We start from the raw sequence: 26,716 nt of genomic DNA, 5'->3' as shown, positions 1-26,716 counted from the left end.
GCCATGGTTACACAAACATTGTACCATGTTTACACATATATTGTGCCATGGTTACAAATACATTATACCATGGTTACACATACATTGTACCATGGTTACACATACATTGTGCCATGGTTACACATACATTGTACCATGGTTACACATACATTGTGCCATTGTTACACATAAGTTATACCATGGTTACACATACATTGTACCATGGTTACACTTATATTATACCATGGTTACACATATACTGTGCCATGGTTACAAATAGATTGTACCATGGTTACACATACATTGTACCATGGTTACACATACATTATGCCATGGTTACACATACATTGTACCATGGTTACACATATATTGTGCCATGGTTACAAATACATTATACCATGGTTACACATACATTGTACCATGGTTACACATACATTGTATCATGGTAACACATATATTGTACCATGGTTACACATATATTGTACCATAGTTACACATATATCGTACCATGGTTACACATACATTGTACCATGGTTACACATATATTGTACCATGGTTACACATATATTGTGCCATGGTTACAAATACATTATACCATGGTTACACATACATTGTACCATGGTTACACATATATTGTACCATGATTACACATATATTGTACCATGGTTACACTTATATTATACCATGGTTACACATATATTGTACCTTGGTTACACATGCATTGTGCCATGGTTACACATATATTGTGCCATGGTTACACAAACATTGTACCATGTTTACACATATATTGTGCCATGGTTACAAATACATTATACCATGGTTACACATACATTGTACCATGGTTACACATACATTGTGCCATGGTTACACATACATTGTACCATGGTTACACATACATTGTGCCATTGTTACACATAAGTTATACCATGGTTACACATACATTGTACCATGGTTACACTTATATTATACCATGGTTACACATATACTGTGCCATGGTTACAAATAGATTGTACCATGGTTACACATACATTGTACCATGGTTACACATACATTATGCCATGGTTACACATACATTGTACCATGGTTACACATATATTGTGCCATGGTTACAAATACATTATACCATGGTTACACATACATTGTACCATGGTTACACATACATTGTATCATGGTAACACATATATTGTACCATGGTTACACATATATTGTACCATAGTTACACATATATCGTACCATGGTTACACATACATTGTACCATGGTTACACATATATTGTACCATGGTTACACATATATTGTGCCATGGTTACAAATACATTATACCATGGTTACACATACATTGTACCATGGTTACACATATATTGTACCATGGTTACACATATATTGTACCATGGTTACACTTATATTATACCATGGTTACACATATACTGTGCCATGGTTACAAATAGATTGTACCATGGTTACACATACATTGTACCATGGTTACACATACATTATGCCATGGTTACACATACATTGTACCATGGTTACACATATATTGTGCCATGGTTACAAATACATTATACCATGGTTACACATACATTGTACTATGGTTACACATACATTGTACCATGGTTACACATACATTGTATCATGGTAACACATATATTGTACCATGGTTACACATATATTGTACCATAGTTACACATATATCGTATCATGGTTACATGTATATTGTACCATGGTTGCACATACATTGTACCATGGTTACACATATATTGTACCATGGTTACACATATATTGTACCATAGTTACACATATATCGTATCATGGTTACATGTATATTGTACCATGGTTGCACATACATTGTACCATGGTTACACATATATTGTACCATGGTTACACATATATTGTACCATGGTTACGCATATATTGTGCCATGGTTACAAATACATTATACCATGGTTACACATACATTGTACCATGGTTACACATATATTGTACCATGGTTACACATATATTGTACCATAGTTACACATATATTGTACCATGGTTACACATATATTGTACCATGGTTACACATACATTGTACCATGGTTACACATACATTGTACCATGGTTACACATACATTGTACCATGGTTGCACATACATTGTAGCATGGTTACACATATATTGTACCGTGGTTACACATACATTGTACCATGGTTACACATACATTGTACCATGGTTACACATACATTGTACCATGGTTACACATATATTGTACCATGGTTACACATATATTGTACCATGGTTACACATACATTGTACCATGGTTACACATATATTGTATCATGGTTACACATACATTGTACCATGGTTACACATATATTGTACCATGGTTGCACACATATTGTGCCATGGGTACATATACATTGTGCCATGGTTACATATACATTGTACCATGGTTACACATATATTGTTATTGACTTGTGCAATATGTACATACATTGCATTTTTTAATGCAATGAGACTTTGGTGTTGAAACAAAAACAAAGTATTTTTGGAGTCGACTACAAAAGTTTGACTTTCTTTTTACCTTGCTCGCAACATCAATGATGGTAGGGAAAGGTATATTACGGGAAAAATTTCTGTCCGGCGTTGTCGTCGTTAATAATTGTCATTGTGTGCACATTAACTTTACTAATTCTATTCCAAACTTTATCAAACTTAGTCACCTTATTCATCAGTATAAAGTCTTCCCTGAGTATGAATGACAGATGTCCTGTATGAAAATATCATGCAAAATTGAGAAAATCTGATAAAATATTTTGACTGTTTCTACTTGACATATCACTGGTGATACACATTCAAAGGTCATGGATTTCAATGGAAATATGCACTGTTGTCTGTGTTCAATGAAGCAAATCATTTATCTTGTAATAATATCATTTGTAATGTATCTCCCAAATCATATGGGAATACTATACTGGGTTCATAACCAACTCACGGAGAGTTTTTGCACAGTCTGATACACATTCGCAAACCAACCAATAAAATCTTTACAGAAAACAAGATGTCAGAAAATCAATATAAGCACTCCTATGACGTGGGTGGCAAACTTTGTTCAAGATCTGAACCTAATAGAAAATCTGTTCAAGTCCAAAGTTATCAAATCAAAAACAATCCATATTTTGAAAAGAAAATTGTACTCAAAAGTAGGTATTCTGTATTTGTTTCAGCTATTAGAACAGAATGATAGAGCTTTTATAATAGTAATTTAAAAACGCACTTTAAAAAACAAAGATTGCAGTGTTTGAAGATTGTCAGGTAGCAAAGTACTGTTGACTTCTCTCTCCTGGAGCTGGAAATGATGTCCCTTAAAATAATTAAACAAATAAGGCATCAATGTTTTTGTAAGATATTTACATCAGTAAACTGCTTTTACACTATTGTTTCAAAATTAATTATGACAATGCATATTCATTTTGAAACAAACTATGATAAAGGGAATATAATATTATATAGCAAAGGGCAAGGTCACTAGAGTTCAACTATGATTATACACATGTTTCTATTAAAAATATCGTACTGTATTAGGGAAGGTTTAAAGATAGGGTTGCTGCTGTGTTTGGATGGATGGATGGATGGATGGATAGATGGATGGATGTTGGCGACTTGTTCGCAAAAAAGAACCTGTTGACTTGACTTGACTTGTGTTGTGTCCATGCCTTGATGAGTGTAGATTGAAAACTAATTCACAATGTTTATGTAATATTATGAGCAACCGACAAATATACAAATTAGTCACAAACAATAAACATACTAAAAAGGTTACTGTGAAGTACATTATTTTCACTCATATTTTATTTCCCTATATTTACTGAAGGGATAAATAAATAAAAATTCAACGAATATACCATTTTTTTCTATATTTTACATTCAACTCATCAAAAATCAGTAAAAATAAACTTTATATAAACGACCAAAATGTATTCCAGCTAAAATTAAGTAATTTCCCAGAACAAATTGCACGATCTGTTTTTTGAGGTTTGCTGCCAACTTATCCAGAAATTATTGTGCGCTGATTTTCTGTTCCTGACGTCCTCTTGAAACAGCCAGCTATAATGGTTGTTCATTCTGGCCGCCGTTTGTTGGTGAGTTAGAAAATAGTTGGAAATATGTGACCATTTTTCGTCAAAATCGTTTGCCAAAGATCGTCTTTTAACATTACAGTAATTCTGTTCACTGCATTGAATATGCCGTTGTCAATATTCGCAAATACCAAGGGAATGTTCTTTCCAAGGTTATGAAACGTGTTTATGATGAAATATCAGAAAATGGAGCGAATGGTCTTGTTGAGAAAGTCATGGAAAGCAATAAATAATTGGAAAATAGATTAACTAATGAGGCAGTGGTTCTTTGATGGATTGTTTAATCTAGAAGAGATTTACTGCACCTTAATTATTAACCACAGAGTAGCATATGCTGACTTGTTTACAGAAGCCAGTACAAGAGAATTATATTTGTTGACCCGCCGCCCTGAACTAATATAACTAGTCAATACAGGAAGACCACGTGTAACTAAGGGAGACAACCTTAACTGTTTATGTTGCAATGAAACACCATCATAAGAAAGAAACAAATTACATTGTTGACGTCCACCCAAATAAATGAGCTGAAAATGAAGGGATTGACGTGCAAGATATACAAATGAATACAAAACAATATACTGGTCAAGTGAGGTAGTTCAGTTTTAATTAAGTTGTGTCGCCAACCAAGACCAAATGAAGATACTCGAGGGAAGATATACACATAGTGAAACTAACACTGCAACAATGGATGTTTGTGCCCAGGAAACATGGCTTGAGACTGCAGTAAACCAAGCATTCATACATCACACAATTGTCCACAATAACAACAGAACAAGGCTGAATTTATGCCAAGGCGAACAGAGTGAGAGTAGAGCCAAATGAACTTCCCATCGATGGTAAACTGAATGAACAATGGCTGAGGATGTCAGTGATCAACATTGCCTGTGATAAGTCACTTATAGAATAAACTAATTCATCCAGGTGTGATTAGACATGTAAATCCTGTAATGGTGTTTAACACTGAGCTGATGAGATGACACATGAATATAAACAAAGACACTATACAAATGAAAATGATGAAACAACTTTTGACGTTCTTTTCTGCTGCCAAAGAAAAGATGTGTTTTGATTTGTTGGTTGGTGTATGATGAATTTCTACAACATTTTTGAAAAGCAGGTTTTGTTATGAAACGTTTTGTTGGCCTGGCAGTTTTTTGTTAGTATACTACCACTCCATCAGGCACAACACGGATTTTTCCAAGCATGATGATGTGATTCTATTTTTGAAATCGTTTGAAGAACATGTCAAAGGGTTTGTAAGTCAAACTTTGGGATTCAACATACAAACTATTCAAATCAGGTTCAGTGAAGACAGAAACACTGAGAAATGGGATTTGCAGGATATTAAGAACAATTTGTCCAAGATCACTAGCACAATTAACTGCTGCATCGGCTGACAGCAGGTCTACCAATGAGCTGACAGCAGGTCTACCAATGAGCTGACAGCAGGTCTACCAATGAGCTGACAGCAGGTCTACCAATGAGCTGACAGCAGGTCTACCAATGAGCTGACAGCAGGTCTACCAATGAGCTGACAGCAGGTCTACCAATGAGCTGACAGCAGGTCTACCAATGAGCTGACAGCAGGTCTACCAATGAGCTGACAGCAGGTCTACCAATGAGCTGACAGCAGGTCTACCAATGAGCTGACAGCAGGTCTACCAATGAGCTGACAGCAGGTCTACCAATAAGATGACAGCATGTCTACCAATGAGCTGACAGCAGGTCTACCAATGAGCTGACAGTAGGTCTACCAATGAGCTGACAGCAGGTATACCAATGAGCTGACAGCAGGTCTACCAATAAGTTGACAGCAGGTCTACCAATGAGCTGACAGCAGGTCTACCAATGAGCTGACAGCAGGTCTGCCAATAAGATGACAGCAGGTCTACCAATGAGTTGACAGCAGGTCTACCAATGAGTTGACAGCAGGTCTACCAATGAGTTGACAGCAGGTCTACCAATGAGATGACAGCATGTCTACCAATGAGCTGACAGCAGGTCTACCAATGAGCTGACAGCAGGTCTACCAATGAGCTGACAGCAGGTCTACCAATGAGCTGACAGAAGATCTACCAATGAGCTGACAGCAGGTCTACCAATGAGATGACAGCAGGTCTACCAATGAACTGACAGCAGGTCTACCAATGAGCTGACAGCAGGTCTACCAATGAGCTGACAGCAGGTCTACCAATGAGCTGACAGAAAATCTACCAATGAGCTGACAGCAGGTTTACCAATGAGATGACAGCAGGTCTACCAATGAGATGACAGCAGGTCTACCAATGAACTGACAGCAGGTCTACCAATGAGCTGACAGAAGATCTACCAATGAGCTGACAGCAGGTCTACCAATGAGATGACAGCAGGTCTACCAATGAACTGACAGCAGGTCTACCAATGAGCTGACAGCAGGTCTACCAATGAGCTGACAGAAAGTCTACCAATGAGCTGACAGCAGGTCTACCAATGAGATGACAGCAGGTCTACCAATGAGCTGACAGCAGGTCTACCAATGAGCTGACAGCAGGTCTACCAATGAGCTGACAGCAGGTCTACCAATGAGTTGACAGCAGGTCTACCAATGAGCTGACAACAGGTCTACCAATGAGCTGACAGCAGGTCTACCAATGAGCTGACAGCAGGTCTACCAATGAGGATACGGAAAATTACACAGTCAATACTTCCATTCTATGATAAACCCACATTTAAAATTGTAGACAGAATGTTTCCAGTTTTTGGCGTATGCAGATTATACTAAACCGTTCAAACTGCACGTTGACATATTTTTTTCACATTAATAGCTTCATTACACCATGTGTATTAAACTTATAAAATCAAGAAACCAATAAATATACACAGTTTATTAACAATGTTTAGCATTGATATGTGCCACGAATGATACATTTGTTTATTATTGCTAAAGTCATATGTTCTGATAAAAGGAACTGATTCAGGATCGAATGATTGCTGCTATGAATACCCAGTAATATTGGCTACACATCACTATGGATGCACATATTCAAAGTGTATAAAAAGATCATTTTGTCATAACCATTTCTTGTCTCTTGAGGAATTGAAGGAACAGATGAAAGATGATGCAAGCCAAACGCTAAACATCTGTACAAGGATTTTATTTCACATTCCAATCTGACAAGACTGCATTCAGAACATAAGTACAGTTTGTTGAATGGGATGGGTAAATGAACAGAAACGAAATTGGACGACATACTTACCAGCATAAGTACATGCCTGCAACTGTACTGTACATGCCAGCACTGCGTATTCGCCATACTAACTTTTTTCGAAAGAGAAGCACAAATGGCAGTAGAATTCCAATTTGGAGTGCACCCCAAAGAAAATAGGTTGAATAGATCTCTAAATAGGTACGATGAAAGCTTTTATTAGCCGTGAAATCAAATTATGAACAAAGTGCTCTTGTGTTTGTTTACATTTTGAAATGTGTTTAATAGAAAATAAGTGACGTCTAATTTTTGAAATGTAAACACACTGCCTACATTGAATGCTTCACTTTGATAAATTGGTATTAGGGCATCTAGTGTTGAATGTACTTTGTGGATACCTCACAGCTGTCCAGCATCCAGTTGTTTGGATCATTGCATCGAGATAGGCAAGAATAGGAGCAATTTTACATGTGATTTTGATGAAATTCTGTGACTTTTTTCACTGAAAATAAGATGGATGAATCGGATGGTACTCTTAGACCGAAACGGGATGTCAAAAGTAAATTTATGACTGACACAAACGGTAAGCTGCAGTATGAAAACTTTGATTCAACTTTTTCTGATGAAAGTGATGAGTTACATTCAATATCAGATGAACTTGACTTAAACAAAGCCTGGATTCGTAATGTTGTGGAGAAAGATAAACTGAACATCATCGTAGAATGGGGCAAATCTAAAAAAAGTCACCATTACGACTGAAATTCAATTCATCTAGTTGTTCAGTGGGTTCTTTCTCAAATGCATGGAGTGAGGTGTTATCAAATATGCAACCTGAATCAATCAATGATTGCAAAGACCATCGCCAGTACAAATTTAAAATTGAAAATCAGCAGCATCTCAATGTCAATGTATACCTTACAACAGGCATCATAATGTTTCAAGGGAATTACCTAGATTGGTTAATTCATAACCTGGACTCAGCATTGACATCTATGAAGGATGTACTAGAAGATACACAAGCTGATATAGAAACAAATCCTTCACCCACTACCGGTATTAGCAGTAAACCAATAGCAACATTATCACAGAACTGTTTGAATAATTCAACTTCTAAACAAAGAAAATCTACTAAATCCACCCTAAAGGAAAACACTCCATCCAAAATCCCAAGAAGAAACTGTCCAAATAATCGTTCAACTCCAATATCAATAAAATCAAATAATGCATTACAGAATACCAATGAAATGGCAACCACACTGACCAACATGTTCAAAACAATTCAACAAATTGAAGATACCATAAATACTGTCGAATAATACGAAATGAACACAATACTAGGGAGTTGATGGATAGGATGAAATCAGTTTAATCAAATCTTAACCAACAAAACAAGCAAATGAACAAACTACTACAATTGTCAGAGAGAACCCAAGATATGTTCAAGAAATCTACTCAGTCGAAATCACACGACAGCTCCAATGAATTAAAAGAAAACATAAAAATACTTGGGAATAAAATCAATCTGCTAGACGCCAATATCCTAAACATGAAAGAAATGATACAACACACCCAAGCCAAGACTGATGAAGCAATTAAACTGTCTAGTGAATATAAAGTACATCTCAAGAAATCAGAAAAAGTACAAAAAGAACTATTATTAGCAGAAACGAAGATAAACGAATTAACTAAAGAAAATGAGAATCTTGAAGCTAAAATAAAAGAAGGAGAGGACAATAAACAACAATCTTGGAACAACCATAATCCACCACCACTAGTTTCAACAAATCCCTTCACTCCACTAATAAATAAGACTAATAATGAGGAGTCAAATCAAGTCAATAACACAATAACCACTCAAGCAAGTAACACAAATTAGTGGAGATCACCAAAGATAAAGTCCCATTCTAAGATGGAGACTCTTATTGTCGGTGACTCGATTCTGCAAAATATAAAGCCATCCAGAGTATACAGAAATACGCAAGTGAGAACCCTTAGAGGCAGCAACGTTCCACAAGTTACAGACTATATTATGTCAGTCAAATCTTCAAATACATCAAATGTTGTCTTACATGTTGGCACAAATGACATTGATAGTAATATTTCTCCAGATGCCATAATGAGAGAGTACAATCGTCTAACTGAATCTGTGTCAACAAAATTTCCTGAGGCTACGATATATGTATTATCTATACTACCGCGAAGAAATAAAGTAAACTTTAATATCATAGCTATAACAATATAAACGCAAGACTGCAAAGCATGTGTGATGGAAATACTAAATTGGTATTTATACACAATAGAAATATTTCTATCAGACATCTATCTGATGAAGTTCATCTTAATGATAGAGGTACAGCTCTATTAGTCGGAAATATTAAAGATGTTATTGGTCCAAAACTGGGAATAAATAGAATATGCCGCTCTGTAAATAACAAATATCCTCAATACTACAGTGAAGAAAGAGCAAAGATATTAGGAACACATCACTCTATCCAGTACAATAATTTGTTTTAAATAAATAGTAACTAAATTAACAAATTCATGATCCCACGCAAATGTAAACAAAAATCCATTTCTATTTCCTACTGGAATGTCCAGGGTATTATAAATAAACTTCAGGATACAGATTTCCTCAAAAATATCAATCATCATGACATCATAGGTCTTGGAGAAACATGGCTTACTACTGGGAACAAGAATATGTTAAATTTATCTGGTTACTATGATTACTCAGTTGTACGAAAGAATAATTAGAGAGGCGGGGTTTCAATCCTAATCAAAAAAGCAATAAAAATTATTAATTCTAATAGTGCTGATATGACTTGGTGTAAATTAGAAAAACAGTTCTTAATATTGACAAAGATTTGTATATATTTGTATATATTTGTATATTTGTTTTATATATAATCCACCAGAAAATTCAATTAATCAGTCAAAGTTTTTTTTGATCAATTGGAAAAAATGATAACTGGCTATAGTTCTAATGGTTCAGTTCTAATTATGGGTGATATTAATTCCCGAACTGGTCTTCTTCCTGATTATGTCAAACATGATACTTCCATTCATATCCCAGTTCCTTCAAACTATTTTGTAGATTCTGATACAAATACAAAAATGTAGATGTAATATGGATAACAAGGAAAATAATTTTGGAAAACATTTGATTGATATTTGTAAAAGTTGCAATATTCGTATCTTAAATGGCAGATTACCTGGTGATTTATGCGGAAAATGTTCTTGTTATCACTGGAATGGAAATAGTACAGTAGACTATGCTATTGGCTCCAATGATATTATTTCAGAATTTGAATACTTTCATGTTAATAATTTCACTATATACTCTGATCATTGTCAAATATCCACATTACTCAAAGTTGGTTATTTGGAACAAAAGAGTGACAGAAATAACAATTTAAACCTGAATCCTTCAAAATGGAAATGGAATAAGTTATCTGTTTTCAACTATCACATGAAACTTAAATCGACTGATACCCAATTTCTAATTAATAACTTTAATAAGACTAGTTACAGTAAAACACAGGAGAACATTAACCAAGCCACTTCTTCATTTAATGATATTATCAACCATGCTGCCACTGGAATCTCTAAGAAGCAAACATTTAGAAATACAGACAAAACTAGAAAATAATAAAAATCATAAATGGTTTGATAATGATTGTAAATTAACAAAAAACGATCTTGTAGCTACTGCAAAATTGATTAATAGATTTCCTTTTGACAATAATCTTAGGGCAACTTATTATGCAAAAAAGAAACAATTTAAAAAACAAAGATTAATCCAAAAACATATTAATATTTTAATGAAATGTGGAATATTCTAAATCTTATGAAGGAGTCTAATCAAGACAAGAAAAATATTAACCATGTTTCGGGCACTGAATGGCTTGATTACTATAATAATATGAATTCAGATAACATGAACTTAAACGCGTTTCATGATAGTGTTAAAAATGAATTATTAAGATTTGAAAACAGTGTACCACACAATGATATATTAGATACAGAAATTACGCAAAAAGACATTGTTAATGCATTGAAAATACAAAAAACTAAAAAAGCAGCAGGCTTGGATGGTTTATGTATTGAACTTCTGAAATACAGTTGTAATTTCTTAATTGATCCTCTAGTTGAATTATTTAATTTAATTCATGAATCTTCAATATTTTCGGATATTTGGAATACCAGTATAATTACACCTTTATATAAAAAAGGTGACAAACATGATCCCCAAAACTACAGAGAAATATCTGTATTTAGTTGTATTGGTAAACTGTTTTGTAGCATAATAAATTCTCGTCTTAATAACTATATTGAAGAGAACAAACTAATCTATAATAACCAAGCTGGTTTTAGAAAGAACCATCGTACTATTGATCATATTTTTGTCTTAAAAACTCTAATTTCAAAACAATTATGTAAGAAAAAGAGAATTTTGTATGTTTTGTTGATTTTGCTAATTTAAAAGCTTTTGATTCAATTTGGAGAATAGGACTTTTTTACAAACTTCTTAAACATAATATCAATGGAAGGGTTTACCGTCTCATTAAAAATATGTACTCTAATACTAAAGCACATATAAAAATATCAAATTTAATTACCCAGAGTTTTGATGTTACAAAAGGGGTGAAACAAGGCTGTGTCCAACATTATTTAATATTTTCATTAATGATATTAAAGACCGCCTTGACAAAACAAACACCGAACCACCAACATTGAATAATACACCAGTAAATTCATTAATATATGCAGATGACATGGCTCTCATTTCCACTACATCAGATGGACTTCAACAAGCTTTGAATGAACTTGAACAATATTGCTCAAATTGGCAACTTAAAATAAACATATCTAAAACTGAAATTGTTATTTTCAATAAATCACCACTGCAAAAAAGATACTGTTTTACTATTGGCAACCATTGCATTAAATGAAATAAACAGTATATTTATTTAGGGATTATTTTCAGTTCAAATGGTAATTTCAATGAGGCAACAGCCAATATAGCAGAGAAAGCTGGAAAAGCACTTTTTGCCATGAACAAAATACTATGGGATAATAAAAATATTAAACTTTCTTTACATTTATTTAACGTTTTTATAAAACCCATCCTTCTATATGGATCAGAGGTATGGGGACAAAGTTTCATCATCAACAACAAATGGGAAAAAAACATGATAGAAAAAAATCATTTGAAGTTTTGTAAGCATATCTTGCAGATTAACAGAACCTCATGTAATCTAGCAGCAAGAGCAGAATTGGGGCAATACCCTCTTTTACTTGACATCAAAAAACAAATAATAAAATATTGCATATCGTAGAATTACCAGATAATAATCTAACTAAACAGGCATTCTATGAACAGAAAAAGTCATCTATATCAAATAGTTGGTTCATTAATCTTAAAACCATATTACAGGAAGCATCATTAGATTTTCTTCTGAAAAGAAAAATCCTGAAAACACAAACAGCAACAATTTGTAAAATTTTACAATCAAATTTACAAAGCAGGTATGTGAACAAGTGGAGAACTGCTATATCAAATGAAAATTCTAAACTCAGAACATATTCAAAATTTAAAACTAAGTATAATTTGGAGCCTTATTTACTTAATTTGAATGGTGAAAATAGAAAAATGTTCACTAAATTCAGGGTTAGCGATCATAGTTTAGCTATTGAAAAAGGCAGACATTCTATCCCAAAAGTACCAATAAATAACAGACTTTGTCAATTTTGTAATAACTGCATTGAAGATGAGATCCATTTCCTTTTAGATTGTGAAAACTATGAACAGCAGAGATCTCAACTGTTACATAAAATTAAAGTACCGGCTGACAATAACATTTCTTGTTTCACATATTTACTTTCACATCAAGATAAATTAGTTCAACAAGAGATATCAAACTTTATTTTAGCTGCGACCAAAATTAGAGATTAGATTTCTTTAATAATTTATTTGTGTATTTATTTTTTTTATACATATTTATTTATTTGTGAATTTTAAGTACATTCATTCTAGTCATTTTCAAAATATTGTCTTGTTAACAAAAATTCTTTATTGTTGCAAACACCCTATGTAACCTACTCTTTTTTACACGGGAACAATAAAGTTCATTCATTCATTGTAGCTATCCAGATTTGCTATTTGTGTGAAGTAGTAGAATCACTGTAAAACTGATATGATTTATTCTATTTGTAAACATACTTTGTGTCACGGGTAAACGTATATTGTACCATGAGCCTGCAGCCATGGGTATTATATATGTACCTGTGTCATATTTTATTCCATTTAATCCCACTCTTTGCACACTCTCTAACTCTAACATTTGTTTTATATGTTTAAAGGGCTCGCTGGTCGTGAAACGTAGTTTCTTTCTTTTTGTCTGTGGTTTACTTGGACTTTTTGGCAGCTCTGCATTGCATCTACCAGGATCGGGTGCACTTTCTGTGTTGACCATGGCATATGTGGTGGTATTTAAATGGAAAGCGGCGAAGGTAAGGATGAATGTTTTCTCAGTACACGCAGTTACATTCTATAATAATATTATTCAATAAAGTAAATTCAGCGAAGTTTTAAAAATATAGAGATCCTTTAACTCTCAATAAACAGACACAAATTGTGATGGTTTCACGTGTTAACATTTCCTAATAGAGAACCCTAGCTTTGTGGATTGTTCTGACTACAGAAATTAACAGTTTTCTTGTAGGTGACTCGACATTTGGTTTGATGAACTCAGGTAATTTCCTTACTGAGTCGACACGTTTCGGTGTTTGGTAAAAGCAATTACACATTTGATACTATCTATTACCCGAATCGGAATAAGTACTTTCTGGCATGCCTGTTTCAAAATGTTTTAAAACTATCCAAGACACAATGACATATATTATTCAAAACATCAGATTACCAATAAATATGACAATCAAATGCGTACATCCTTTCCTCTGTTACATTGTGTCCATGACTCAATTACATTGTGTCCATGACTCAATTACATTGTGTCCATGACTCAATTACATTGTGTCCATGACTCAATTACATTGTGTCCATGACTCAATTACATTGTGTCCATGACTCAATTACATTGTGTCCATGACTCAATTACATTGTGTCCATGACTCAATTACATTGTGTCCGTGACTCAATTACATTGTGTCCGTGACTCAATTACATTGTGTCCGTGACTCAATTACATTGTGTCCGTGACTCAATTACATTGTGTCCGTGACTCAATTACGTTGTGTCCATGACTCAATTACATTGTGTCCATGACTCAATTACATTGTGTCCATGACTAGATTACATTGTGTCCATGACTCAATTACATTGTGTCCGTGACTCAATTACGTTGTGTCCATGACTCAATTACATTGTGTCCATGACTCAATTACATTGTGTCCGTGACTCAATTACGTTGTGTCCATGACTCAATTACATTGTGTCCATGACTCAATTACATTGTGTCCATGACTAGATTACATTGTGTCCATGACTCAATTACATTGTGTCCATGACTCAATTACATTGTGTCCGTGACTCAATTACATTGTGTCCATGACTCAATTACATTGTGTCCGTGACTCAATTACGTTGTGTCCATGACTCAATTACATTGTGTCCATGACTCAATTACATTGTGTCCATGACTAGATTACATTGTGTCCATGACTCAATTACATTGTGTCCGTGACTCAATTACGTTGTGTCCATGACTCAATTACATTGTGTCCATGACTCAATTACATTGTGTCCATGACTCAATTACATTGTGTCCATGACTCAATTACATTGTGTCCGTGACTCAATTACGTTGTGTCCATGACTCAATTACATTGTGTCCCTGACTCAATTACATTGTGTCCCTGACTCGATTACATTGTGTCCATCACTCAATTACGTTGTGCCCATCACTCAATTATGTTGTGTCCATGACTGAATTACATTGTGTCCATGACTGAATTACATTGTGTCCATGACTCAATTACATTGTGTCCATGACTCAATTACATTGTGTCCATGACTCAATTACATTGTGTCCATGACTCAATTACATTGTGTCCATGACTCAGTTACATTGTGTCCATGACTCAATTACATTGTGTCCCTGACTCAATTACATTGTGTCCCTGACTCGATTACATTGTGTCCATGACTCAATTACGTTGTGCCCATGACTCAATTATGTTGTGTCCATGACTCAATTACATTGTGTCCATGACTCAATTACATTGTGTCCATGACTCAGTTACATTGTGTCCATGACTCGATTACATTGTGTCCATGACTCAATTACGTTGTGCCCATGACTCAATTACGTTGTGTCCATGACTCAATTACGTTGTGTCCATGACTCAATTAGTGTCTGTGACTCGATTACATTGTGTTTGTGACTCGATTACATTGTGTCTGTGACTCAATTACATTGTGTCCATGACTGAATTACATTGTGTCCATGACTGAATTACATTGTGTCCATGACTCAATTACATTGTGTCCATGACTCAATTACATTGTGTCCGTGACTCAATTACGTTGTGTCCATGACTCAATTACATTGTGTCCATGACTCAATTACATTGTGTCCATGACTAGATTACATTGTGTCCATGACTCAATTACATTGTGTCCGTGACTCAATTACGTTGTGTCCATGACTCAATTACATTGTGTCCATGACTCAATTACATTGTGTCCATGACTCAATTACATTGTGTCCATGACTCAATTACATTGTGTCCGTGACTCAATTACGTTGTGTCCATGACTCAATTACATTGTGTCCCTGACTCGATTACATTGTGTCCCTGACTCGATTACATTGTGTCCATCACTCAATTATGTTGTGCCCATCACTCAATTATGTTGTGTCCATGACTGAATTACATTGTGTCCATGACTCAATTACATTGTGTCCATGACTCAATTACATTGTGTCCATGACTCAATTACATTGTGTCCATGACTCAATTACATTGTGTCCATGACTCAATTACATTGTGTCCATGACTCAGTTACATTGTGTCCATGACTCAATTACATTGTGTCCCTGACTCAATTACATTGTGTCCCTGACTCGATTACATTGTGTCCATGACTCAATTACGTTGTGCCCATGACTCAATTATGTTGTGTCCATGACTCAATTACATTGTGTCCATGACTCAATTACATTGTGTCCATGACTCAGTTACATTGTGTCCATGACTCGATTACATTGTGTCCATGACTCAATTACGTTGTGCCCATGACTCAATTACGTTGTGTCCATGACTCAATTACGTTGTGTCCATGACTCAATTAGTGTCTGTGACTCGATTACATTGTGTTTGTGACTCGATTACATTGTGTCTGTGACTCAATTACATTGTGTCCATGACTCAATTAGTGTCTGTGACTCGATTACATTGTGTTTGTGACTCGATTACATTGTGTCTGTGACTCAATTACATTGTGCCATGACTCAATTACATTTTCTCCATGACTCGATTACATTGTGTCCGTGACTCAATTACATAGTGTCCGTGACTGAATTACATTGTGTCCATGACTCAATTACATTGTGTCCATGACTCAATTACATTGTGTCCATGACTCAGTTACATTGTGTCCCTGACTCGATTACATTGTGTCCATGACTCAATTACGTTGTGCCCATGACTCAATTACGTTGTGTCCATGACTCAATTACGTTGTGTCCATGACTCAATTAGTGTCTGTGACTCGATTACATTGTGTTTGTGACTCGATTACATTGTGTCTGTGACTCAATTACATTGTGTCCATGACTCAATTAGTGTCTGTGACTCGATTACATTGTGTTTGTGACTCGATTACATTGTGTCTGTGACTCAATTACATTGTGCCATGACTCAATTACATTTTCTCCATGACTCGATTTTATTGTGTCCGTGACTCAATTACATAGTGTCCGTGACTGAATTACATTGTGTCCATGACTCAATTACATTGTGTACCTGACTCGATTACGTTGTGTCCGTGACTAGATTACATTGTGTCCGTGATTCTATTACATTGTGCCCGTGACTCAATTACATTGTTTCCATTACTCAATTACATTGTGTCCATGACTCAATTACATTGTGTCCATGACTAGATTACATTGTGTCTGTGATTCTATTACATTGTGTATCTGACTCGATTACGTTGTGTCCGTGACTCGAATACACTGTGTCCGTGATTCTATTACATAGTGCCCGTGACTCAATTACATTGTTTCCATTACTCAATTACATTGTGTCCATGACTCGATTACATTGTGTTCATGACTCAATTACATTGTGTCCGTGACTAGGTTACATTGTGTCCGTGATTCTATTACATTGTGTCCATGACTCGATTACATTGTGTTTGTGACTCGATTACATTGTGTCTGTGACTCAATTACATTGTGTCCATGACTCAATTAGTGTCTGTGACTCGATTACATTGTGTTTGTGACTCGATTACATTGTGTCTGTGACTCAATTACATTGTGCCATGACTCAATTACATTTTCTCCATGACTCGATTTTATTGTGTCCGTGACTCAATTACATAGTGTCCGTGACTGAATTACATTGTGTCCATGACTCAATTACATTGTGTCCACGACTCAATTACATTGTGTCCATGACTCAGTTACAATGTGTCCCTGACTCGATTACATTGTGTCCATGACTCAATTACGTTGTACCCATGACTCAATTACGTTGTGTCCATGACTCAATTACGTTGTGTCCATGACTCAATTAGTGTCTGTGACTCGATTACATTGTGTTTGTGACTCGATTACATTGTGTCTGTGACTCAATTACATTGTGTCCATGACTCAATTAGTGTCTGTGACTCGATTACATTGTGTTTGTGACTCGATTACATTGTGTCTGTGACTCAATTACATTGTGCCATGACTCAATTACATTTTCTCCATGACTCGATTTTATTGTGTCCGTGACTCAATTACATAGTGTCCGTGACTGAATTACATTGTGTCCATGACTCAATTACATTGTGTACCTGACTCGATTACGTTGTGTCCGTGACTAGATTACATTGTGTCCGTGATTATATTACATTGTGCCCGTGACTCAATTACATTGTTTCCATTACTCAATTACATTGTGTCCATGACTCAATTACATTGTGTCCATGACTAGATTACATTGTGTCTGTGATTCTATTACATTGTGTATCTGACTCGATTACGTTGTGTCCGTGACTCGAATACACTGTGTCCGTGATTCTATTACATAGTGCCCGTGACTCAATTACATTGTTTCCATTACTCAATTACATTGTGTCCATGACTCGATTACATTGTGTCCATGACTCAATTACATTGTGTCCGTGACTAGGTTACATTGTGTCCGTGACTCGAATACACTGTGTCCGTGATTCTATTACATAGTGCCCGTGACTCAATTACATTGTTTCCATTACTCAATTACATTGTGTCCATGACTCGATTACATTGTGTCCATGACTCAATTACATTGTGTCCGTGACTAGGTTACATTGTGTCCGTGATTCTATTACATTGTGTCCATGACTCGATTACATTGTGTCCATGACTCAATTACAATTAAATTGTTTCCATGACTCAATTACATTGTGTCCATGACTCGATTACATTGTGTCCATGACTCAATTACATTTTGTCCATGACTCGATTTTATTGTGTCCGTGACTCAATTACATAGTGTCCGTGACTCAATTACATTGTGTCCATGACTCAATTACATTGTGTACCTGACTCGATTATGTTGTGTCCGTGACTCGAATGCATTGTGTCCGTGATTCTATTACATTGTGCCCGTGACTCAATTACATTGTTTCCATTACTCAATTACATTGTGTCCATGACTTAATTACATTGTGTCCATGACTAGATTACATTGTGTCTGTGATTCTATTATATCGTGTCCATGACTCGATTACATTGTGTCCGTGACTCAATTACATTGTGTCCATGACTCGATTACATTGTGTCCATGACTCAATTACATTGTGTACCTGACTCGATTACATTGTGTCCATGACTCAATTACAATGTGTACCTGACTCGGTTACATTGTGTATGTGACTCGAATACATTGTGTCTGTGACTCAAATACATTGTGTCCGTGATTCTATTACATTGTGTTCGTGATTCTATTACATTGTGTCCATGACTCAATTACACTGTGTCCGTGACTCGATTACATTGTGTTTGTGACTTGATTACATTGTGTTCATGACTTGATTACATTGTCTTTGTGACTCGATTACATTGTGTCTGTGACTATATTACATTGTATCCATGACTCAATTACACTGTGTTCTTGACTCGATTACATTGTGTTCGGGATTCAATTACATTGTATCCGTGACTCGATTACATTGTGTCCTTGACTCGATTACATTGTGTCCAAGACTAAATTACATTGTATCCGTGACTTGATTACATTGTGTCCGTGACTCGATTATATTGTGTCTGTGACTTGATTACATTGTATCCACGATTTGATTACATTGTGTCCAGGACTCGATTACATTGTGTCCGTGACTCAATTACATTGTGTTTATGATTTAATTACATTGTGTATCTGACTCGATTACGTTGTGTCCGTGACTCGAATACACTGTGTCCGTGATTCTATTACATAGTGCCCGTGACTCAATTACATTGTTTCCATTACTCAATTATATTGTGTCCATGACTCAATTACATTGTGTCCATGACTAGATTACATTGTGTCCATGATTCTATTACATTGTATCCATGACTCGATTACATTGTGTCCGTGACTCAATTACAATTAAATTTTTTCCATGACTCTATTACATTGTGCCCGTGACTCAATTACATTGTTTCCATTACTCAATTACATTGTGTCCATGACTCAATTACATTGTGTCCATGACTAGATTACATTGTGTCTGTGATTCTATTACATTGTGTCCATGACTCTATTACATTGTGTCCGTGACTCAATTACATTGTTTCCCTGACTCAATTACATTGTGTTCATGACTCAATTACATTGTGTCCGTGACTAGGTTACATTGTGTCCGTGATTCTGTTACATTGTGTCCGTGATTCTATTACATTGTGTCCATGACTCGATTACATTGTGTCCATGACTCAATTACAATTAAATTGTTTCCATGACTCGATTTTATTGTGTCCATGACTCAATTACATTTTCTCCATGACTCGATTTTATTGTGTCCGTGACTCAATTACATAGTGTCCGTGACTCAATTACATTGTGTCCATGACTCAATTACATTGTGTACCTGACTCGATTACGTTGTGTCCGTGACTCGAATACATTGTGTCCGTGATTCTCTTACATTGTGCCCGTGACTCAATTACATTGTTTCCATTACTCAATTACATTGTGTCCATGACTCAATTACATTGTGTCCATGACTAGATTACATTGTGTCTGTGATTCTATTACATTGTGTCCATGACTCGATTACATTGTGTCCGTGACTCAATTACAATTAAATTGTTTCCATGACTCAATTACATTGTGTCCATGACTCGATTACATTGTGTCCATAACTCAATTACATTTTGTCCATGACTCGATTTTATTGTGTCCGTGACTCGAATACATTGTGTTTGTGACTCAAATACATTGTGTCTGTGATTCTATTACATTGTGTTCGTGATTCTATTACATTGTGTCCATGACTCAATTACACTGTGTCCGTGACTCGATTACATTGTGTTTGTGACTTGATTACATTGTGTTCATGACTTGATTACATTGTCTTTGTGACTCGATTACACTGTGTCTGTGACTATATTACATTGTATCCATGACTCAATTACACTGTGTTCTTGACTCGATTACATTGTGTTCGGGACTCAATTACATTGTATCCGTGACTCGATTACATTGTGTCCTTGACTCGATTATATTGTGTCTGTGACTTGATTACATTGTATCCACGATTTGATTACATTGTGTCCAGGACTCGATTACATTGTGTCCGTGATTCAATTGCATTGTGTTTATGATTTAATTTCATTGTGTACATGACTCGATTACGTTGTGTCCGTGACTCGAATACACTGTGTCCGTGATTCTATTACATTATGCCCGTGACTCAATTACATTGTTTCCATTACTCAATTACATTGTGTCCATGACTAGATTACATTGTGTCTGTGATTCTATTACATTGTATCCATGACTCGATTACATTGTGTCCGTGACTCAATTACATTGTTTCCATTACTCAATTACATTATGTCCATGACTCAATTACATTGTGTCCATGACTAGATTACATTGTGTCTGTGATTCTATTACATTGTATCCATGACTCGATTACATTGTGTCCGTGACTCAATTACATTGTTTCCATTACTCAATTACATTGTGTCCATGACTCAATTACATTGTGTCCATGACTAGATTACATTGTGTCTGTGATTCTATTACATTGTGTCCATGACTCGATTAAATTGTTTCCATGACTCAATTACATTGTGTCCATGACTCGATTACATTGTGTCCATGACTCAATTACATTTTGTCCATGACTCGATTTTATTGTGTCCGTGACTCGATTACATAGTGTCCGTGACTCGATTACATTGTGTCCATGACTCAATTACAATGTGTACCTGACTCGATTACATTGTGTATGTGACTCGAATACATTGTGTCTGTGATTCAATTACATTGTGTTTATGATTTAATTTCATTGTGTACATGACTCGATTACGTTGTGTCCGTGACTCGAATACACTGTGTCCGTGATTCTACTACATTATGCCCGTGACTCAATTACATTGTTTCCATTACTCAATTACATTGTGTCCATGACTCAATTACATTGTGTCCATGACTAGATTACATTGTGTCCATGACTCAATTACATTGTGTCCATGACTCAATTACATTGTGTCCATGACTCAGTTACATTGTGTCCATGACTCAATTACATTGTGTCCCTGACTCAATTACATTGTGTCCCTGACTCGATTACATTGTGTCCATGACTCAATTACGTTGTGCCCATGACTCAATTATGTTGTGTCCATGACTCAATTACATTGTGTCCATGACTCAATTACATTGTGTCCATGACTCAATTACATTGTGTCCATGACTCAGTTACATTGTGTCCCTGACTCAATTACATTGTGTCCATGACTCAATTACGTTGTGCCCATGACTCAATTACGTTGTGTCCATGACTCAATTACGTTGTGTCCATGACTCAATTAGTGTCTGTGACTCGATTACATTGTGTTTGTGACTCGATTACATTGTGTCTGTGACTCAATTACATTGTGTCCATGACTCAATTAGTGTCTGTGACTCGATTACATTGTGTTTGTGACTCGATCACATTGTGTCTGTGACTCAATTACATTGTGCCATGACTCAATTACATTTTCTCCATGACTCGATTTTATTGTGTCCGTGACTCAATTACATAGTGTCCGTGACTGAATTACATTGTGTCCATGACTCAATTACATTGTGTCCATGACTCAATTACATGTGACCATGACTCAGTTACATTGTGTCCCTGACTCAATTACATTGTGTCCATGACTCGATTACATTGTGTCCATGACTCAATTACATTTTGTCCATGACTCGATTTTATTGTGTCCGTGACTCAATTACATTGTGTCCATGACTCAATTACTTTGTGTACCTGACTCGATTATGTTGTGTCCGTGACTCGAATACATTGTGTCCGTGATTCTATTACATTGTGCCCGTGACTCAATTACATTGTTTCCATTACTCAATTACATTGTGTCCATGACTTAATTACATTGTGTCCATGACTAGATTACAATGTGTCTGTGATTCTATTACATCGTGTCCATGACTCGATTACATTGTGTCCGTGACTCAATTACATTGTGTCCATGACTCGATTACATTGTGTCCATGACTCAATTACATTGTGTACCTGACTCGATTACATTGTGTCCATGACTCAATTACAATGTGTACCTGACTCGGTTACATTGTGTATGTGACTCGAATACATTGTGTCTGTGACTCAAATACATTGTGTCCGTGATTCTATTACATTGTGTTCGTGATTCTATTACATTGTGTCCATGACTCAATTACACTGTGTCCGTGACTCGATTACATTGTGTTTGTGACTTGATTACATTGTGTTCATGACTTGATTACATTGTCTTTGTGACTCGATTACATTGTGTCTGTGACTATATTACATTGTATCCATGACTCAATTACACTGTGTTCTTGACTCGATTACATTGTGTTCGGGATTCAATTACATTGTATCCGTGACTCGATTACATTGTGTCCTTGACTCGATTACATTGTGTCCAAGACTAAATTACATTGTATCCGTGACTTGATTACATTGTGTCCGTGACTCGATTATATTGTGTCTGTGACTTGATTACATTGTATCCACGATTTGATTACATTGTGTCCAGGACTCGATTACATTGTGTCCGTGACTCAATTACATTGTGTTTATGATTTAATTACATTGTGTATCTGACTCGATTACGTTGTGTCCGTGACTCGAATACACTGTGTCCGTGATTCTATTACATAGTGCCCGTGACTCAATTACATTGTTTCCATTACTCAATTACATTGTGTCCATGACTAGATTACATTGTGTCTGTGATTCTATTACATTGTATCCATGACTCGATTACATTGTGTCCGTGACTCAATTACATTGTTTCCATTACTCAATTACATTATGTCCATGACTCAATTACATTGTGTCCATGACTAGATTACATTGTGTCTGTGATTCTATTACATTGTATCCATGACTCGATTACATTGTGTCCGTGACTCAATTACATTGTTTCCATTACTCAATTACATTGTGTCCATGACTCAATTACATTGTGTCCATGACTAGATTACATTGTGTCTGTGATTCTATTACATTGTGTCCATGACTCGATTAAATTGTTTCCATGACTCAATTACATTGTGTCCATGACTCGATTACATTGTGTCCATGACTCAATTACATTTTGTCCATGACTCGATTTTATTGTGTCCGTGACTCGATTACATAGTGTCCGTGACTCGATTACATTGTGTCCATGACTCAATTACAATGTGTACCTGACTCGATTACATTGTGTATGTGACTCGAATACATTGTGTCTGTGATTCAATTACATTGTGTTTATGATTTAATTTCATTGTGTACATGACTCGATTACGTTGTGTCCGTGACTCGAATACACTGTGTCCGTGATTCTACTACATTATGCCCGTGACTCAATTACATTGTTTCCATTACTCAATTACATTGTGTCCATGACTCAATTACATTGTGTCCATGACTAGATTACATTGTGTCCATGACTCAATTACATTGTGTCCATGACTCAATTACATTGTGTCCATGACTCAGTTACATTGTGTCCATGACTCAATTACATTGTGTCCCTGACTCAATTACATTGTGTCCCTGACTCGATTACATTGTGTCCATGACTCAATTACGTTGTGCCCATGACTCAATTATGTTGTGTCCATGACTCAATTACATTGTGTCCATGACTCAATTACATTGTGTCCATGACTCAATTACATTGTGTCCATGACTCAGTTACATTGTGTCCCTGACTCAATTACATTGTGTCCATGACTCAATTACGTTGTGCCCATGACTCAATTACGTTGTGTCCATGACTCAATTACGTTGTGTCCATGACTCAATTAGTGTCTGTGACTCGATTACATTGTGTTTGTGACTCGATTACATTGTGTCTGTGACTCAATTACATTGTGTCCATGACTCAATTAGTGTCTGTGACTCGATTACATTGTGTTTGTGACTCGATCACATTGTGTCTGTGACTCAATTACATTGTGCCATGACTCAATTACATTTTCTCCATGACTCGATTTTATTGTGTCCGTGACTCAATTACATAGTGTCCGTGACTGAATTACATTGTGTCCATGACTCAATTACATTGTGTCCATGACTCAATTACATGTGACCATGACTCAGTTACATTGTGTCCCTGACTCAATTACATTGTGTCCATGACTCGATTACATTGTGTCCATGACTCAATTACATTTTGTCCATGACTCGATTTTATTGTGTCCGTGACTCAATTACATTGTGTCCATGACTCAATTACTTTGTGTACCTGACTCGATTATGTTGTGTCCGTGACTCGAATACATTGTGTCCGTGATTCTATTACATTGTGCCCGTGACTCAATTACATTGTTTCCATTACTCAATTACATTGTGTCCATGACTTAATTACATTGTGTCCATGACTAGATTACAATGTGTCTGTGATTCTATTACATCGTGTCCATGACTCGATTACATTGTGTCCGTGACTCAATTACATTGTGTCCATGACTCGATTACATTGTGTCCATGACTCAATTACATTGTGTACCTGACTCGATTACATTGTGTCCATGACTCAATTACAATGTGTACCTGACTCGGTTACATTGTGTATGTGACTCGAATACATTGTGTCTGTGACTCAAATACATTGTGTCCGTGATTCTATTACATTGTGTTCGTGATTCTATTACATTGTGTCCATGACTCAATTACACTGTGTCCGTGACTCGATTACATTGTGTTTGTGACTTGATTACATTGTGTTCATGACTTGATTACATTGTCTTTGTGACTCGATTACATTGTGTCTGTGACTATATTACATTGTATCCATGACTCAATTACACTGTGTTCTTGACTCGATTACATTGTGTTCGGGATTCAATTACATTGTATCCGTGACTCGATTACATTGTGTCCTTGACTCGATTACATTGTGTCCAAGACTAAATTACATTGTATCCGTGACTTGATTACATTGTGTCCGTGACTCGATTATATTGTGTCTGTGACTTGATTACATTGTATCCACGATTTGATTACATTGTGTCCAGGACTCGATTACATTGTGTCCGTGACTCAATTACATTGTGTTTATGATTTAATTACATTGTGTATCTGACTCGATTACGTTGTGTCCGTGACTCGAATACACTGTGTCCGTGATTCTATTACATAGTGCCCGTGACTCAATTACATTGTTTCCATTACTCAATTATATTGTGTCCATGACTCAATTACATTGTGTCCATGACTAGATTACATTGTGTCCATGATTCTATTACATTGTATCCATGACTCGATTACATTGTGTCCGTGACTCAATTACAATTAAATTGTTTCCATGACTCTATTACATTGTGCCCGTGACTCAATTACATTGTTTCCATTACTCAATTACATTGTGTCCATGACTCAATTACATTGTGTCCATGACTAGATTACATTGTGTCTGTGATTCTATTACATTGTGTCCATGACTCTATTACATTGTGTCCGTGACTCAATTACATTGTTTTCCTGACTCAATTACATTGTGTTCATGACTCAATTACATT

General features: G+C 35.7%; 1 protein-coding gene across 4 annotated transcripts in view; it reads left to right on the top strand.

Moving 5' to 3' along the window:
* LOC100371199 (sodium/hydrogen exchanger 9B2-like) overlaps positions 1-26,716 on the top strand; it is a 109,024-nt gene that overhangs the window by 26,104 nt on the left and 56,204 nt on the right. For all 4 annotated transcript variants that reach the window (XR_014927457.1, XR_014927458.1, XM_085493876.1 and 1 more), the window contains one exon: positions 13,640-13,789. Coding sequence is in view for 2 of the 4 variants with exons in the window: in XM_085493876.1 (XP_085350002.1) it covers positions 13,640-13,789 (150 nt within the window). In the remaining 2 variants the exon portion in view is untranslated. The remainder of the gene's footprint in view (positions 1-13,639; positions 13,790-26,716) is intronic.

Source organism: Saccoglossus kowalevskii, chromosome 19, assembly GCF_978046115.1.
Source record: "Saccoglossus kowalevskii chromosome 19, keSacKowa6.1, whole genome shotgun sequence".
Lineage (NCBI taxonomy): Eukaryota > Metazoa > Hemichordata > Enteropneusta > Harrimaniidae > Saccoglossus > Saccoglossus kowalevskii.
The sequence above is the reverse complement of the archived record's forward strand: the minus strand, read 5'-3'. Positions and strand labels throughout refer to the sequence as shown.